The 19,633-nt window shown below is 38.8% G+C and overlaps 1 protein-coding gene across 1 annotated transcript; it reads right to left on the reverse strand.

Moving 5' to 3' along the window:
* Positions 1-1,496: 1,496 nt before the first annotated feature.
* LOC145086673 (uncharacterized) lies at positions 1,497-9,455 on the reverse strand. Its single transcript, XM_079024496.1, has 18 exons — positions 8,680-9,455; positions 8,448-8,558; positions 8,294-8,350; positions 8,147-8,220; positions 7,944-8,043; positions 7,595-7,668; positions 7,381-7,475; positions 7,190-7,293; positions 7,034-7,087; positions 6,876-6,931; positions 6,618-6,656; positions 6,285-6,426; positions 5,361-5,545; positions 4,730-4,797; positions 4,574-4,646; positions 4,401-4,462; positions 2,718-3,894; positions 1,497-1,913 (listed from the first exon to the last, which is right to left on the reverse strand). The coding sequence occupies exons 1-18, from the start codon at positions 8,758-8,760 to the stop codon at positions 1,655-1,657; spliced, it is 2,811 nt and encodes a 936-aa protein (XP_078880622.1). The 5' UTR covers positions 8,761-9,455; the 3' UTR covers positions 1,497-1,654.
* Positions 9,456-19,633: the final 10,178 nt, after the last annotated feature.

Genomic DNA, 19,633 nt, shown 5'->3' on the forward strand with positions numbered 1-19,633 from the left:
GTGAAATCGTATTTATCTATTTTTTTTTATAGGTGTGGGAATGGAAGAAAGAGCATGGGGAATTTTAACTAATCTTAGAACATAGTATGCAACCTTCATATTCATAAAAGTCTTATATATTATGTGTTAGTTACAATAGGGCCATGGCTTTTTTTTTCTAAATAAAGAAAGGCGGAGAATATTATCTTTTAATAATTTTATTGTATTCTCTGTAACTAACAATTTTTTTGTTAGATAATACTTTTTGACTAAAAAGCTACAAAAATGGTTATTTTCTTAAGAAATAAAATCTCTATAAATGTTACAAAAAACAATTGTTTCTATATAGAGAATGTATCAAGCTTAATAGCAAGGTTGTAAAAATAGTTAGGTACTAGCTCGACGGTTGACCGAGTCAATCGATTTGACAGGAATTAATCGGAGATTTTAAATTATTAATAAAATTATTTTTAAAACTTAACATATGTTAAAGAAATTAGTATTTGAAAATTTAAAATTTTGAAATTTTGGAAATTTGAAATTTTTGGTATAATATTTGAAAATTTGAATATTTAAAATTTTGAAATTTTATAAATTTTGGTGTAATATTTGCATATTTAAAATTTGAATTCTTTAAATTTTTCTCGCTTAGGAGCACTGAGGACCATCTAGCTCAAATTTGATCGATATTGACCAATTTCCGCCAAACATTCCTAATCGTAATCGATTACAGACCATCAAACGATTAACCAATGCTGATATCTACGACACTGCTAAATAGAGAGAATATAATAAGATTACAATAAGATAATACTTGTTAAAAAGTATATTTCGTAGAATTACAGTAAGACAACCATTTTTCAAATAAAGAGGTTTCACGAAGATAATATATGTTAATTAGCATATAATATATTAACTTTTTTAAAGATTACGGCTTAAAAACAAACATTATCTGCTAAAATCTCAAATACGTAAACAATTGCCTGTTTTTTGTTATTTTTTTTTAACAAAATGCCCATTTTATATTGGGTTCTCTTACCTTTAATTTTCTTCCATAAGTAGTACATGACATCCAATACTAAACATTTTAATCATTATTTTAACATTTACAAAACTTTATACCCATATATTCAAATCTTGACAAAAAAAAAAAAAAAAAAAAAAAAAAAAAAAAACACATCAAAAATAGACCTTACCTTTGAGATGAGAAAAAACTTCCATTACAAATGTTCTCTTTGCAAGCTAAAAAACGTCAATGATTGTTTCAAGCACATGTTTCACGGACTTAAATCCTCGAGACACTTCTTTTTCTCTATAACTCAACAAAAGTTTGAGAGTATATTTCATTAACAAAAATCCTAGCTAATTTTTTTCGGCCACTATGACAACTTCGAACACTTTTTCTTATTTTTGACAATAGTGTCACCTCCCACCAATTAACCACATTTCAGTCAACAAATACACAATAAAAATGCCAAGAAAATATGTTGCATGAATTTGAAATTTCACCCAAGAAAGACAAATCATAACTTATTTATAACGATATTAATTAACACATAATGCACACATATTGCTATTTATAAGAAACTTTAGAAGAATGAAACAACAACAATTAGCATGAATACAATCACAACAAAAGTAGGAATGGAATAGTTTTCGCTCAACAATTAAATCTCTATAGACAATGAAACACAGAGTTGCTAAAACACTTGGCTTTACGGGATTTCTTTTTAGCAGCCTTATAATTGAAAGACGTTCGTGAACTAAGAGCCGGTGTTTGAATACGGTCCATTACATTTACACCCGGTGCATCAAGTACGGCCTTAGGTGCCGAAAGAGCCGATTGCATTGCCCAAATTGAAAGTGGCCTCATGTAAACCAATGATCTGAAGTGTCCGTCCATCGTCCATCCTTCAGGTGTCTGAAACGCATATCTGCATATCAAAGGTTTGAGTCTTAGCAGCTGCAGTATGAGAGTTTTAATTCCAATGTATATTGAACTGGCCGTGGATTTGTGGCCAATAAGCTTTAATAGTTTTATGTCAAACGCCTAACACGTGACTATGGGACGTTGTTTACATAGACACGTCAGCCACCTAGTGGGCCCCTTCAGGATGTCAACCACCTAGTGCATGCAGTGCGCCCCTATGGCGAAATGTTGTTTACGTCAACAGTGTGGGCCAACTCAAGGATGTTAACCATCTAGTGGGCCAACCTACAGTGTGGGTCTCAGGGATGTAAACAATCTAGTAGGCCCCCTTCAGGGATGTCGACCACCTAATGCGCCCCGTGGGATGTTGTTTACATCAACAGTGTGGATCAACTCACAGATGTCAACCACCTAATTAGACAACTAAGTGATGTCAACCACCTAATAGGCCAATAGTGGTGGGCCTCAGGAACCTAGTGGGCCCCTTTAGGGATGTCAACCACCTAATGTGTCACCGTTGGATGTTGTGTACATTGATTTTGTGGATCAACTCACGGATGTCAACCACGATGTCAACCACCTAGTGGGCCAGATTAGGATGTAGACCATCTAGTGGGCCATTGTGGAATGTGTGGGATGTGTACATCGAAAGTGTGGGTCACGGATGTCAATCATCTAGTGGGCCATGTATAGAACATTAAAATTTTAAAAATCTTGAAATGAAATGTGTAAAAAGGTTGTCTTTTTAGTTGCATAGAACATTAAAGATTTAATAATGTTGGAAAATATGAAGAAAAATAAAACATACCCAAATCCATCTTCCGACCACCCGGAGGTGAAAATTCCTTCAGCCGTAGTAAACGCTTCTTCCACCATTCCGGCATGAATCATGGTGGCAGCAACACCATAAGTGACACCTGTCCACACTTCCCTCGATTGCATACACGTTTCATCAACTTTCCCATTCGGATACATCCCATTCACAGCTCCCATCCTCCCTCCTCTCACTTTCATCACATTAAAATCAAAAATCTTTCTCAAAGAACTTTCAATCTTACTTCCCTCAAAAAGATCCGGCAACCCCGCCGCCGCCGTATACCACTGACCCGCCAATTGATCCGCCTGAATTGACTTACTATTCTCATCATAATTGAAATACGACCCGTTCCATAGCTTCGTCTCAAAAGCAATCTTCGCTTTCAAAAACATCTTCTTGTATTTCTGGGCGGAACCCTTATCGCCTAACTGGACAGCCATGGCAGCGGTGGCTTGAAGGGCGGCGAGCCATAAACAACCGCAGTAAGCACTAATTCCATGAACCGTCCACGCGTCATAAGTTTGATCCGGGAACCCGTCGTTTTCGATCAAACAATCGCCGTCACGGTCAAACTGGTCCATGTACTCCATGGCGGCACGAACGGCGGGCCATACGTCGGCACCGAATGATAAATTTCCGGTGGCGGCGAAGTCGCGATAAGCTTGAAGGACGAATTTAGGGTTTAGGTCTTTCCATTTGCTTGTATCGTGGATGTTATATGCGTTCATTTCGTGCCATGGATCGTGGGTTCCGAGATCATGAGGAACTGCGCCTTTCACTTTTCGGATTCCCGAATTACCTTCTGCGAGGAATTTGACTTTTCTTGTGTCTTCTGTTAACACAGCTTTTGCGAATTCGCGTTGGATGCTTAGTTCGATTTTGGGGAAAAGCTCGAGGAGAGCGAATGATGCGTAGAAATGGACGTCGTATGTGCACCACATGATGTATTCCACGCCTTCGAGGTATAGAAAGCTACCAACATCGTCATTTTCATCATCATTATCGTGATTATCATTTGATTTTGGATTAGGGTTTATGGAAATGGTTGTGTCGTCTCTTTCGGGAATTTCTGTTTCATCTTCTTCGCTGGAATTTGCATCGCCGTTGTCTTGTATGCTCGGTGGTTGCCGATCACTGCCGGAGTCGTCTGCTCCTGGTAGTGGAGTGTCTGATTGAAAATATCGAAGTCAAATTCATAAAGTTAGAATTTTAAAGGGCTAAATCTGACAATTTTTAAGTTAGAAAAAAAATTAATCTAGACAGATATTATTACTCATTTTAACCATAAAAGTCCTATAGGTTGTGTTGGTGCACCACAGCTAGCTGATAAGCTAGTTTCTTTTTCGAGTTTTTTTATGTTGTTGTGTTTGATAAGCCAAAAAGTAGTTTATAAACTAGCTTTTTAAAAGCTATTTAGACTAGCTTTTTAGGAGTTTTTTTAAAATTTTCCAAATACACCCCTTAGTTAATTATAGAAACACATACTTTTACATGTCTTTTTATTTAATTTTATATATTTCAGCTAGTTTTACCAAACGTTATTTTTTATCAGCTAGCTTTTTAACTATCAGCTAGCTTTTCAACTAATACACCAAACATAGCCTTAGTTAAGTTTTGTTTGTAGTTTATAACTATAAAAAGATGATAATATTTTTGTTGTGGATTTAAATATACCTATCCAAATTGTGCCACCAGCAACCAAAAAGTAAAGCTCGTTGAATAATGTAAACTTGTACCTGAAAAAATAAAAGTTATATCAAAATTGATCGATTATAAAATAATAATAATAAGGTAAAACTGAATGATACTAAGTATAGGGATTATTCAAAGAATGTAAAAGCACCAACCATTCTGGTAGATCATCATTTTTCAAGATAGGATTTTGCCATTTCTCGATATCTTCTTCCCATCTTTTATAATCTAAACCAAAAATCATATTATCTCAACATTAGATCACAAAAAATATAAAAGAATTTGGTAATTAAAGTTCTTTAAACACCCACTTGTCAAAGCATCATGAACCAAGTCCTCAGCTGCCCCCTCGGAAGTACCATAGTATTTCGTGTACCTCCTGAAAAACAAAAAATTAAATAAATAAATAAATAATAAAAAATAAATCGAAGATACAAATTTGTTTAGGTATTGGAATCTGAAAGAATTGAAATTTGAAGCAATCATAACATGACTATGACTTTGGTCCTTATTTCAAGTTTTAATATCGATTTTCGTCGTTATTTGAAGATTCGAACGACCAAAATTGATATGAAATCTTGAAATAAGGACCAAAAATGAAAAAAGTTTCAATTTTGGACTAATAACGGTAAAAATCAAAAAGCAAAGGGACCATATTTGTAACTCACTCAAAAAATTAATTTCTATTAAAATTTAAATATTTTATGTTTATTATAAACATATATATAACTGAATTTTTGTTTACATTTATGTCGATCTATACCGTCAGTACTTCGGTCTACTAATACAAATCAACGAATGGAATTAAACTTTTTCAAAAATGATTCCGACGGAATTGAAATCTGTCCATTTGGCAAGGGCCATGGAATGGAATCTCGGATTCCAATTCCGTCAAAACCAAACACACCCTTATATATAAAACTTGGATAAAGATTAAAAAACCTGTGATATGATTTTCCTTTCATGAATTTGACGTTTGGAGAAGACCATGCCAAAGCAAACGCGACAGTGCACTTCCCATTCGGTTCAACCCATGCAGAAGCAGACACCGCAGCACAATTCGCCTCCCCTGCTGATGATGGAAAAGTAGCTCCATTTTCAAAATTCTCCCTATCAAATTCTCCATCCTAAATCATTCATAAATAACAAACAAAAAAAAATTAGACAAATATCAAAAAGATTAAGAGTAAATTACAAATTTGGTCCCTACAATTTACCAAAAATCACAAGCTCAGTCCAGATTTTCAAATTGTCCCAACTAGAATGATATTACAGGGACCAAACTTGTGGACACACAAAATCTTAGGGATGAAACTTGTAAATCTACCAATATACGAAAGGTAAGGGGGGCGGAAATTGTTGTTGTCCAAATTTGAGGGGATGAAAGTGATATTTTACAACGTAGAGGGATGAAAAGTGTCATTATACAAAGTAGGGGTGGAAAGTGCTAACATACGAAAGTCTAGTGACAAAATAGAAAAGTCTTGTGGCTAAAATCTTAAATAGAAAAATCTTGTGGCCAAAATCTAAAATAAAAACCTCTTGTGGCAAAAGTGTGAAACACAAAACTATATTATTCCTAAGCCCTTGTGGCCAAAATCTAAAATAGGAAACTTTGTGGCAAAAGTGTAAAACATAGAAACTTTACTACTCCTAAGCCAATTTATCTTAATATATAGTATAATCAATAATGTAGTCCTTAGGTTTGCATTTCTGATACGAAATAGGACAATTTGAAAATTTGGACTGAACTTGTAATTTTGTGTAAAGAATAGGGACCAAACTTGTAATTTACTCAAAATAAAAACTGAAAGTACAATTTTGTAATAATGTTTTTATAGAGAATAGGAAATAGGAAATATATACCTGTGCCATTTTACCCCACATATCTTTGGCAGTGACGTGGCTTTCTTCAGATAATCCAAAACTTGGTAAAACCGTCACATTTACATTTTGGGTCTCGCAGGCAGCTATCGCAAAAGTAACAGGCGGGTTATCTTTAGCTGTCCTGCATAGTGTAATCTTCATTAGAATCTTTCACAAAAATAGCAAAATCTACTTTTGTCTATTTTGTATTTTGAAAAATCTACCTAATTATAACAGTGATATAATAATATAAAAGATATTTTCACTGATATAATTAGATAGATTTTTCAGAGTACAATGTCTTAAAGAAAAAAAAATTAATATTGAACTTACTTGTGATGTAGAAGAACACCGGAGACTCCATCTTCACCTCTGCCAAAAGAAAAAATAAATGTGCATAAGAAAAAAGGGCTAAATACCAAAAAAAAAAAAAAAAAGTATCTTTGTGTATTTGTGTGTTATAGCATCTTACATTATTTTTTCTATTGCATCATTGTAGTTTTAATTTTTTTTTTCTTCTTGTTAAGACATTGTATTGTGAAAAATCTACATTGAAAGTACATTGTTATTTCTTGCATTTATCAAACTTACACGAAAGGCTCATTCACATGATCTCCTGAAAAGTGTGAGGTTCCTCCAATCGAATTCTGTATATTACAAATATAAGAAATATGTCAAAATGTCAAAATCCATAACGAAAATACATTGCTATTTTTTGCTAATACAATAGCAAAATCAAACAAACATACCGCCCATGTGAAGAGAAGGCTGACTTTTGCCCTTTCCTTCCCCGTATTCACCAACTAACAAAAAAAACAAAAATAAAAATAAACTTTATTAGTTCAAAAGATTTACAAAAAATGATACACATTGGAATTAGATCATAAGATTTATAGATTATATACCGTGTAAACAAAAACAGTAACTGGAAGACTACTATCTCGGTAATTATGAGGTAAAAATGGAGATATTTGACGACATGACACTTTGAGTTCAGGGTCAGGTTCACCTGATAATAAAAAAAGTTGTAAAAATAAACCAAAAAAGTTTTTTAAAAAAAAAAATTTAAATAAAAAGTAAAATGATATAATGATACCATCATAAACTGTCCATGCTCGTGGAAATAACGCATGGTATGTTGAATGTTGACCATTTAAATTCCACCCCCATGATGATAACCCTTGATCCGTTCTTAAGTAAATACATATATAAATAATTAAATAAATTTTATTACATTATAACGTTTAGAAAAAAAAAATTGTATGATTTAATGATTTGTATTTGTTTGTGTTATGTACTTATGTTCTTACCCTGTTCCATCGTGTTGCCCTGGGGATAAAACCGACGCGTATTTTTTATTCCCACCGTCACGCGAAACAAAAATCTGTAGTTGGATTTAATGCTTTAGAATTAAGACGCTTATCAATGTTTTATTTCTTATACAGGATCTCAGACAAGGGCATTCACGTCTTTTGCACAGATGATAAATCAAAAGCAAGTCCCTGTCCTACTTTTTTGCGTTGGATTTTGTACATCAATTTTAGTCCTTGTTCCATTTTTTTTGTGGGACTTTGTGTCAGTGATATCAGTTTCAGTGTCAGTCTCAGTCAAACAAACACACAGTTCAAGATAAATGGATATAAAAAGGCAGAGATTTACGGAGAATTGATTAGCCATCATAGGAGAAGGCTCACATGCACCCGGAATTATTTGGAATTGCCTAAACTCTCCTCTAAAACCTCTAGTTATACTTCCACTTCTACAAAACATCAACATGATGAATAATACCATTATTCTCATATATATGACCATGAAGCAAAACATCCAAAACTTTTTTTTTCTTTTTTAAATCACAAATTTACCCCATTCCACCTAGTGGAACCCCTTGGGTTGCTGCTGGCTTGCCTTCACGATTGAAAGGATCAATTGGAGCTCGCTGTAAATATAGAAGGGTAAAATGGTCATTTACTAAATGACAAAGAAGAACAGAAAAAGAAATAGTCGATTACCCTTCCATGAGAGGCCTCTTCCCTTACATATGACCATAGACGGATTCCAAGGCCAATCTGTAATCAAAATTTCATTACTAAATTATAAACCAAGATTAATGGGTAATTAATTGGGTATTGTATGTTTTAGTTAGTTTAAGGTTATAAAAACTACCATTTTCATTGCTTCCATGAAAGTAACACTGAATTCCTTGAGAATACCAGCATGGCTGTTTAACTTTCGTCTCCATGCGTGTTCAGGAGGAGCACCACTATCGAAGTCAAGCTGCATATATACAAAAAATTCCACCTCTTCGATATGTCCAAAATTCATGGAATTTTCAAGAACTTATGGTGGAAGTAAAGAAAAATAAGAAGGATGTGAAGAAGGTTGAAGAAGAACTTACGAGTTGCAGAGTAGTCCGATTTACGTATTCTTCAGGAGGCCATGAGTCCTTTCTGTAATGGAAAATATTCCCTTTAACCATGTTTGCCTAATTTATATTCTTGTATTTAATAAGGGAATCTTCAATTCCAACCATGGAAGAGAAACCCTGCTTCGGTTTCGTTGATGAAGAAGAAGACCAAACTTCAGCTCCAAATCTCCAATCCCACTACAAACAACAACCCCTTTGAAGTTGACCAAAAGAGACGAATTAGAAACTGGGAACTTCAACACTGAAATTGTTGAAGAAATTCTGGAAAAAGGTTGAATGAGGATTGAGATTTGCCGGATTTACGCCTGACAACAGTAACGGCGAGTAAACCGTACGGAAAACGGGAAGAATCGGAACAATTCTGAAGTGATTGCTAATCAACCGATTTGATGGAATTCAATTCTACTAGCCTTTAAATCGGATACACTTTTGAGTTAGAGACACGTACGAAGATGAGTTGCAGGGTGTGGAATATGAGGAAGATTGCGATTTCAGTTGAAGAAACGGCTGAAGACGGAGGATGTTACTTTACACCTGTAGAGTATGATCCTTCAAGTTGCTCGATGGATTGCAAGAAGAAATGAAGTTCCAAATGGCGATATGATGAATGATGATGAAGATGGTGTTCTTCAATATGTCAAACCATCGATCAGCCGGGCAATTTTGAATAGAAAATCGGAGGTCAGAGTTCCTGTGGAATGTGAAACCGAGAGAGATACAGAGGGGAGAAAATAATGTTATTGAGGTTATTTAATACATAAATCAAAAAAAGAGGAAAGCCGTTTTGCCGGGTGTATCCGTATATTTAATGGGTCCTTCTCATTTGGGTCTAATCTCATCCATCATGTTATTTGGGTCTAATCTCATCCATCATGTTTCAAAGTTCACCCAATTATTATGTCAATAAAAAAACAAGCCATGTTTTTAACATCAAGCTAATTATAATAAAGGTTTTCTGGCTTCAAACAAAAAATTAAATTTTTAAGAAATAGTTAGACTGGTAGGTACGGGCAACGCCATGAGGCATTAATCCAAGTTGGATGCCTACTAACGCCGCCATAACGGGTAGCACACTGCCCCCGTCTCATATTAATTGATTTTATGGTAAGAAATGTTATCACGGTTACGGGAATAACTTGCGGTTAACCAATCAAAATCCTCTCTCTCTATGTGTGTGTGTATGTGTATATATCTTCATATGGTATAACATGTTATAACATTTGAACATCATTTCCTATATAAATCAAACGATGTTAAGGATGACAACGAGTTGGCAATTTTTTGGTATGAAAACATGTCTTAACATATTGTCCACACCCAATAGACTTATTGTTTTCTAGGTTTTACTTATAAAATTGGCAGGTACTCACCAAATGACGTTTAACAACAAAAAAAATCAAATATGTATATTTTGCAAGATATATATATATATATATATATATATATATATATATATATATATATATATATATATAACACGCCATAACGCGCCATGGCGCGGCATATCACGTCTTGCTATGCGCCACGCCTAACAGCAACGTTATGAAGCTTTTCGTAACGACAAAGTCACGCCTCACGTCATGGCGCGCCTTGACGCGCCTTTTAGAACACTGTATATATATATATAAAGTGTTCTAAAAGGCGCGCCATGACGTGAGGCGTGGCTTCGCCGTTACGAAAAGCTTCATAACGTTGCTGTTAGGCGTGGCGCATAGCAAGGCGTAATATGCCGCGCCATGGCGCATTATGGCGTGTTATGGCGCGTGTTTTTTCGTTTGAGACACAGTTTTTTGCTCTTTGTTATGTCTTTTCAAATCGGAGATACAAGTATTATGGTTTTTGTTAACTTTTTGTTATTAGTTATTGATCTAACACTTCTAAAAAATAGTTATATTTAATATAAATTTATATTTATGTGGTAATATAATTTTAAATTAATACAAAATCGCCGCCTTTCATCACGCTTTGAAAAACTCCATGGCTCGTTAAGCTTGAGGCTTGACCTTGCCGCCACGCCACGCCTCACGCTATTTAGAACCTTGTGTGTGTGTGTGTGTGTGTATATGTATATATATATATATATATATATATATATATATATATATATATATGAACAAATTACATAATGGTCCGTTAGGTTTTAGTTTTTTCCCAAATGTAGTCCATACGATGGTTTTTTTCCCTTAAATGGTACCTATGGACATTAAGTTGCACACGAATAGTCCCTGAGTTGGATGTCCCTCCATTCCAACGTTAACCTACCCCATGTGACTTGCACATGAGGGTATTTATGTCAATTTACCCTAAAGGACCTTTTATGAACAGATTTTTAACGTATATATTACTTTTTCTTCTTCTTCCCCCCAATTCAATCGAACACTTCTACTATTAGAGAAAGTGTTGTGATATGTCACTGGCTTGATTTCGTCTCTTTGGAGAGTAGAAGGAATGGCCTGTGAATCACAGAAAAGAAAACAAGATAGTCAGTCGTCATCCGGGAGGCTGTCCCGAAATGCGGCTCTAACGATCAAGTTAGATGGTTTCTTAGAGAGAAGGTGAAGAGAGGTTGGATAAAGTGAAAAAGGTTGGTTTTTTTCGATCCTTTCTCTTGGAGGAGAAGGGACCTTTTATACATGTGGTCAGGGGGACAGATCCGCGACAGTATCTTCTACTTTTTCAGGTCTGGCAGGGACAAGTGGCTTGCGATTGGTAAATCGTGCTCCGTAAGTGGTTGTTTGCTATTGGTGTAGGTTTGCCAAGAGCGGTTTCCTAAGCGCTACACTTGTCGCTCTAGGAGGAAATTGGTACTATTTTGTCCCGACATTGACCTTGGCGCTTGGGCGCCAAGTAATTGATTCAGGATTGTGAGGGCGAGGACACGATGTTAGACATGCGTTGCCCTTTGCCCAAAGCGTCTACCAGACTGAACAATTTCGTTAATTTCGATGTATTCTTGGTGGGATATGTCATCAAGTCCCCTATGCTAGTAGATGTCAGCGTTAACTTAGGGTAGCTGAGTTGTTCTAGCTTAGATCTAGACACGTGTTTGGTGGGGATGATTATTTGATAGCTTTTGACGTGACAGAAGCGTCTGCACAAGCGGTTTCCATCATCATAACCGCTTGAACTTCACACATGCATTTAAATCTTCCCCCGTTTGCTGATGCATGATTCCGGGACGGAATCATCCTAAGGGGGAGAGAATTGTAACGCCCAGGTTTCAGGGCTAAGCATTTTTGTCAATGTAATAGTCTAGGTCAACTATTGTAACTCTTTTTGAAATAATAAAGATGAAATATTTGAGTATTATGTGAATTATGTGTGTTTATGTGCTTATTATTTAATTATAAATGTATAATTAATAAAGAATTAAAAATAAGTGTCAAAATAAAAGTGTGAGATAAGCCCGATATCTTTATATAAAGTTGTAGTGGTCGAAACAAGGATTCCGGGGATATAAGGAACGCCGAAATACGAGTTATAACGAAGAAGTTATGACCCGTCGAAGTTTCGCGACAGAACCGGCACGATACCGGGAAGTGTAAATAGTGAACTTACGATAGAGCGAGATTTAGCCTTAGCGATTTAAACGAAAGTCGTAGAATATGTTAAACTAAGAACATCGATAAAAAGAACGCCCAAATCTGACTTCGTATGAAGAAGTTATGATTTTTCGAAGTTTCGGAATAGCAGTGTACAGCTCGAAATTCGAATATTAGATCGAGTGATTTTTAGCCGACACGACCTAAACGAGAATCGAATATTAGATTCGTTCTAGTGAGCTTTCCAACGTTCGTGCTCATATACAGGCTGTGATTGGCTGTTTCTGGGATGGTCGTCTTTCGGAAGATGATTTTCAATTCCCTCCATTCTTTGGCTTTGGTTGCCTGGTCGTCACCTTTAGGCGGTTTTGCCTCCTTATGCGTAAATCATTCGTTGCTAGCTCTGTTTTTCGCGAGGTTATTAACTAGGTGCTGTCCTGGGGGAAGCCTCTGCCAGTTGCAGACTCTTATGGTTGTAGTGCGTCTCCTGTCCATGTCCTCTTTTTTGGGGTAATTGCTTATCCTTTCTGCTCTGGTGTTGGTGGTTCCTTGCTTGTGTTTCCAGTCGAGCTTCGTGACTCCGCACGTTTGTTCCTTCATTTCCTTCTTTTCCATGCTATGTGCCCTTGCTGTGCGAAGGCATGTAGGTACACTCATTGATGTCCAACCTTTCTTGGTGTTCATGATGACGATCCTTGATGTTTTAGGAGTGGCAATGATGTTGCAATCCCCCCCCCCCGGGTTGTTCGCTTGGGGTTGGCGTCCTTTCTTCTTGTCTTGGGTGTGGATATTTGTTCTTTTGTGCTTGACCGTATGGGTGTTAGTTGTTGTTATGCGCCACTTTCTTGTGATGTGTGTAGTAGCCCAAGCGGCGATCGCCGGAAGTGGTTTTGCCTGTGTGTTATGGGTTGTTACTATCAATGATCCATTCGTTGTTTTGAACATTACTGTACCATGTATTGTTGATGGGATGGCTTGTAGCCGGAAGAGGGAAGGTCGCCCTTGGATCATATCGTCTTCTGACTTTTTGTTTAACGACCGAGAACTCGATTATTCTCGTTATCTTTTCCTTTCCATCATGGTTGAGTAGTGTCAACGGGAGGTTTATGGTCCCAAGTGGACATAGTTTGTGTCTCATGAAGCCAACAAGTAGGGCTCGGGTTGGTGGTTTTAGGCTTCTCATCCAGGATGGCGAGAGTCGCTCGAGGCAGTGCTCGTAGAGGACGTCGGTGTTGCTACCTCTGTCGACCAGGAATCGCCAGATCTGATGTTTTTGTACGAGGGAGGGGATTATGATTGGATATGTGGGGTCCCAATTGGGCGCTTGTGGGTCTTCCGATGAGAAACTTATGTTGAGACTATCATCGGGTAAGTCGTCGACGTCTGGCTCTGTTCCCGGGGCTTGTCATTGCAAAGATTTCTTCCTTTTTGATTGGTTGTTTGTTCATCTCCTTCCGGGTTCTCCTGTCTTTTCGTTTGGCTTTGAACTTTGATTGTAGAATCTTCGCGAGTTCTGTTAAGTCTCCACTCATTCGCTTGCCTTCTACTTCTTCTTTTAGGATAGTGCACTCTCCAGTGTCATGGTTTTTGCTCTTGTGGTATTCCTAATATTGGCTTTTCTCTTTTTCTGTCCTCTGACGGTTTTTCCACCGCCTGCACTTCCATCTTATAGCTCCTGGGCTCATCTTTGACGAACGGGCAGAATCTACAAGATGAGTGTCTCGAATGTTTGCTATGTTTATCATAGTTTCCATCATTGCGCTCCTTATGGCTATGCCAATAGTGGGAGCTGGCTGATTCTTGTTTGAGGTAGGCGTTCGCTAGGGATTTTAGATTGGCTTGTTTGCGTTGTTCTCCCTTGATCTACCTAAGGTATTTCTCGACCCTGTATTTGAGCGCGTCCCTGGATTTTGGCATCGTTTTATGTGTTTTCCTTGATAGTGGGCCTGGAAGTAGCCCCTGGTCGAAGGCGCCCGTGACTAGATATTCCTTGTGGTCGGGGATGCTCAAGGTTGCGGGGTTAAACCGGTCATAGTATGCTTGGATGGATTCTCCCTTTTTTTGCTTGCATGCCATGATAGAGTTGACATCTCCTTGGACTTTCCTCAATTGCATGAAGTTGTGGAGGAAAAGGTACCTCAACTTTTTGAAGATGGAGATACTTCCCGGACGTAGTGCCTTGAACGATTTGCTAGCATTTCCCGATAGTGTGACCGGGAAGTAGGTGCAAGTGAATATCTTGTCCATCCAAAGGGATGTCATTGTCCACTCTTAATAGCTCTTGGCAGAACGCTAAGCTGATACTTGTTACGGGGCTGTTCATATGTGGGTAGTTGAGTGCTCTGCTGGCCATTGCCTGTCGTGCGTAGTATGGGTTGTTGTACCCTTGGACATACTCGTAATGGTACCCGTGGTTGTACATGGTAGCTTGAGGAATATACGATGCCTATGTGGGGTATGTGTGTATTAGCTGACTTGGCTGCGAACTTGACTCCGTTAGCCCCGTAGTGTGTGCGCTCATCCCTTGTATTGGCGTGCTTTGAATGTTGTGGGTTTGTGACTGTGTTTGAGGGTACATGCCTTGGTAGTGGTATGAATATGGGTTGAACGGTGGTTGTTGGGTGAATAACGGGATATGAGACATGGCGACCATCGAGGAAGAAGGATGGCCTGTAAGTGGTGCAACTGATAGAATGATGACGGGGGACCAAGCGCCGGTCCCTGTCTACCATGTCGATGAATGTGGTTGATTTGCTGTTTGTTGTGATTGGGTGGTCGGTACTCTTTGAAGCGCTGTGGTAGTAGTCATGGCCAGATGTTCCGTTGTGGCGGTCGCCATAGACTAGCAATGAACTCCATCGTGGAGCCGACTGGTGTCGTCGGCGGGTCTGTGTGAGCGGCTGCCCCTCCAGTGTGGAGGGACCGCTTCCATCGAGGGACTGTATTGGTCTAACGGACTATTGTCGTCGCCTTCCTTCCGTATCGATCCTTTATCTGTCATTTTCGGCAGCTAATGTTGCGAAGTGGGTTGTGCCGTACTGGGTGCACGTCCGGATGGCACCAACTATTGTGATATGTCACTGTCTTGATTCCGTCTCTTTGGAGAGTAGAATGAATGGCCTGTGAATCACAGCAGAGAAAACAAGATCGTCAGTCGTCGTCCGGGAGGCTGTCCCAGAAAGAGGCTCCGACGATCAAGTTAAATGGTTTCTTAGAGAGAAAGTGAAGAGATGTTGGGTAAAGTGAAAGGGTTGAGTTTTTTCGATCCCGTCTCTCGGAGGAGAAGGGACCCTTTTATACCTGTGGTCAGGGGGACAAATCCCTGACAGTATCTTCTACTTTTTCAGGTCTAGCAGGGACAGGCGGCTTGCGATTGGTAGATCGTGCTCCGCGAGTGGTTGTTTGCTATTGGTGCAGGTTTTCCAGGAGCGACGCCCTAATCGCTACACCTGTTGCTCTGGGAGGCAATTGGTACTATTTTGTTCGGACGCTAACCTTGGTGCTTGGGTGCCAAGGAACGAATATGGGATCACGAGGGCGAGGACGCGACGTTAGACATATGTTGGCCTTTGCCCAAATGGTCTACTGGACTAAAAGTTTCGTTAATTTCGACATATTCCTAGTGGGATACGTCATCAGAAAGAATCTTGCAGAAAATTTCGATATGTGCTTATGGAAATCGTGATCTAGCCATCGTCACTCCCTGTTCAGATCACAACCCTGGAAGGAGATTTTGGTCTTGTCTTCGTAATGAGAGAATGTGTGATTGGATTGGGTGGTTTGATGAGACCATGTGCCTTAGATCGGTGGAAGTGATACCTGGGTTAATCAGGTCTATGAACAAGCTCCAAGAATCTCTTCAATAAGCTACAATGCAAGCTAGGATGTATAAGTTAATCTTTCTCTTCAGTAGGGGTCTTTTTGCAATTCGGTATCTGAAGCAAGGTGGAAGTAATGTATGAATGTGGTTTCTGATCATAGTGTCTGAATTAGGAAGTGTTTTGTTGGTCGTAGGATAACGTAGCATGGTTTATGTAGTGTTTATGTTTGTTTTGAGTCTGAATGTAGGAAATTGTGCTTTGGTTAATGTTGTTTGAATGATATACTCTTTGTGTAATCAAATGGTTTAATTTCAGTATGTGTGTTGTATTGTTTCCATTAGTCTATACACTTTGAATATCACGAATATTACTTGACAAGAACAACAATATAACATAAATGATATTGTATATCACAACAACAGTCAACGTTGTTTCTGTAAAGCCCAAAAACCAGAATAATTTTTTTTCTTTTTTTTCTAAAATAAACAAGTACCACAGATATAAACATTTATCAAAAACCATCACAACGTATAATTGTTATGTCATCAAAGTACAATATCAAAAGTGCGGAAATAACAGGAGAGAATGATGTTTCATCACGTCGGTCCCTTCCCCTTAGTACCGGAAGTACCTAAAACCATAAACACAAACTGTAAGAAATCGCTTAGTGAGTTTTCCCAAAGTACTACATACCAATAAACAATTAATGTTATGGGCCAAATCATAGTCTTACAATTATTGGTGAGGGCCAAATCCCGGTCTAACATACATGTGTTAGGGGCCAAAACACTTCATGTCTTAAGCAATAATCATTCAATCCAAGAGGTTACTTAACCAAAAGCTTCAAAAGAATCTCTAACATCAAACACACCATAAAAATTGGTGCTTTTTCAGTCATGTTTGTCCACTATATGTCTTAATCTCTTATTAGGTCAAAATAGGGAAAAAAGACCAATATTTCATGCATGGCCTCAAAACTCAATTCTAAGCTAGATCCCAAGAGTCAAATGCTCCAAATGGCCTGGAGATCCATAAAGTTGCAAACTTTATGAATTTCAACCATCCAAGGCAACAAAACATAGAGAAAAGTGGGAAAAATCCATAGATGTATCCATTAACTCAACAAGGTGAAGACTTTATACCTCCATGAGATGCTAAAGGAAGGCAAACTCCTGGATCTTCTTTGCTTTGAACTCCCCAAGTGATCTTCCACCAACTTCTTCCTTCACAAGCACCAAAACACACTCTTTAGGCCAAAAACTCACACAATGGATCTAGGGTTTGCAAGGGACGATCTGGAGAGATGGAGGCTGATGGGAGGAGGCTGGGAGGAGTTAAGGATCTTTAAATAGGGCTCAACCCTTAACTTTAGGGTTTTTCCACAACAGTCACCACCACGTCGTGGCAAAATCACCATGTCGTAGTGGTTGATTAAACCCCCGCGGCCCAAAACTCTTTGCCACCTTGTGGTGGAGATTCACCACCTCATGGCCCTCAAGAAACATCATACGCAATCAAAATAATTTCATACCTGGAACCGAGTGTTACAACTCTCCCCAAATTGAATCAAACTTCATCCTCGAAGTCTGCTACCGTAAACAAATCTGGGTAGTGCTTCATCATCTCGTCCTCACGTTCCCACGTCTTCTCAGAGCTCTTTCGGTGCTGCCATTACACCTTCACCAGATTCACCACCTTGTTATGTAGAGTTTTAGTCTTTCTGTCGAGAATTGAAATGGGCTTCTCCACATAATTCAGGGGCTCATCCACCTGAATATCATCCAAAGATATCACGACTAACTCATCGACAACACACTTCCGCAACTGAGACACGTGGAAGGTGTTATGGATCTGACTGAGCTCCTCAGGAAGTTCCAGTCGGTATGCTACCCGACCTACCTGGGCAGTAATCTTGAAGGGACTGATAAACCGGGGGACTAATATACCCCATTTTCTAAACCGGATGACACCCTTCCAAGGTGACACCTTCAACAGAACCAAATCTCCCACTTGAAACTCAAGGTCTAAATGATGTCAGTCATCATAACTCTTCTGACGAATCTGCACGACCTGCAGCTTGTCATGCACCTGCTGAATCAACTCAGTGGTCTTAAGCAAAACCCTGGTGCTTCCCATAACCTGATGCCCGACCTCCCCCAATAAACTGGGGTCCTATACCTCCTTCCATACAACATCTCGAATGGCGGTCGATCAATACTAGCATGATAAATGTTGTAGTAGGAGAACTTTGCCAGTGGAGGTAAGTATCCCAACTCCCTCCAAAATCCAACATGCAAGCCCGAAGCATATCCTCGAGCGTTTGGATCGTCCGCTCGTTCTGACCGTCAGTTTGGGGGTGGTATGTTGTACTGAAATGCAGCTAAGTTCCTAACTCCTCATGGAGCTCCTCTAAAATTGGGAGGTGAAACGAACATATCTATCCCATGCCTAACTACCACCTAACTACCACCTCTCGGACATAAATATCAGGTAGCTTTTTTGCGGATATACTCTCGACAATCGGGATAAAATGTGCACTCTTGGTCAACCTATCCATAATGGCCAAATAGAATCAACACCCCGCGCTGTCCTGGGAAATTTTGTGATGAAATCCATAGTGATCTCCTCCCACTTCCACATAGGGATGGGTAATGGTTGCATCCTGTTGTGAGATCTCTGATGTTTGGCTTTGACCTTTCTACAAGTCAAACACCGCTCAACGAACCACGCAACTTCCCTCTTCATACAGGGCCACCAATAACTCAACCTCAAATATCGGTACATCTTTGTGGCCCTAAGGTGGATAGAAAATTTTGATTTATACGCCTCCTACAAAATCGTTTATCTTGCCCCACCTGATGTCGGAACCCAAACCCTACCACACCGTGTCAACAACCCCGAATGTCTCTAACAAACAAAGGATTATGTTCTCTAATCCACTTAGTCTTCCAATTTTCCTTTTTCAATCCTTCCACCCGAGCCTCCTTGATCAAATCCATCAAAGGTAAAGTGACAGTCATCCTCAAACAAATATCTCGGATCGACAAGCATACCGCCTTACAGCTTAAAGCATCGGCCACCACATTAGCCTTCCCGCGGTGGTACAAAATCTCACAGTCATAATCTTTTACCACATCTAAGTATCTCCGCTGCCGCATCTTCAAATTCGGCTAATCCATCAAATATTTCAAACTTTTTTTATTGGTGTAGATAGTACACCGGACTCCGTACAAATAATGCCTCCAGATCTTGAGGGAAACACCACCGCCCCCAATTCTAAATCATACGTGTGGTAATTCGCCTCATGAGGCTTCAGCTACCTCGAGGCGTAAGCAATCACATGCCCTCTCTACATAAGAACAACTCCTAATCCTAAAATAGAAGTGTCGCAGTAAACCACAAAATCATCCAATCCCTCTGGCAACGTGAGAATCGGGGACTCGCACAACCCTTTGCCTCAAAGTCTCGAAGGGCCAAATATTGATCTGGACCCCACCGAAAGGTCACATTTTTCTTGGTCAGACGGGTCAAAGGCACCGCAATCTTGGAGAAGTCCTTAAT

This window comes from Lactuca serriola, chromosome 2 (genome assembly GCF_051521515.1).
Source record: "Lactuca serriola cultivar US96UC23 chromosome 2, Lser_US96UC23_V15, whole genome shotgun sequence".
NCBI classification, from domain to species: Eukaryota; Viridiplantae; Streptophyta; class Magnoliopsida; order Asterales; family Asteraceae; genus Lactuca; species Lactuca serriola.

Bases quoted from the DNA above. Each gene is read 5' to 3' on its own strand.
- LOC145086673 (XM_079024496.1), bottom strand. From the start codon at position 8,760: ATGGTTAAAGGGAATATTTTCCATTACAGAAAGGACTCATGGCCTCCT. The intron at 8,351-8,447 runs GTAGTTTTTATA...TTTTGATTACAG, and splicing joins TCATGGAAGCAATGAAAATG to ATTGGCCTTGGAATCCGTCT. The intron at 4,798-5,360 runs GTTTTTTAATCT...TTTGTTTTTCAG, and splicing joins AAAGGAAAATCATATCACAG to GAGGTACACGAAATACTATG.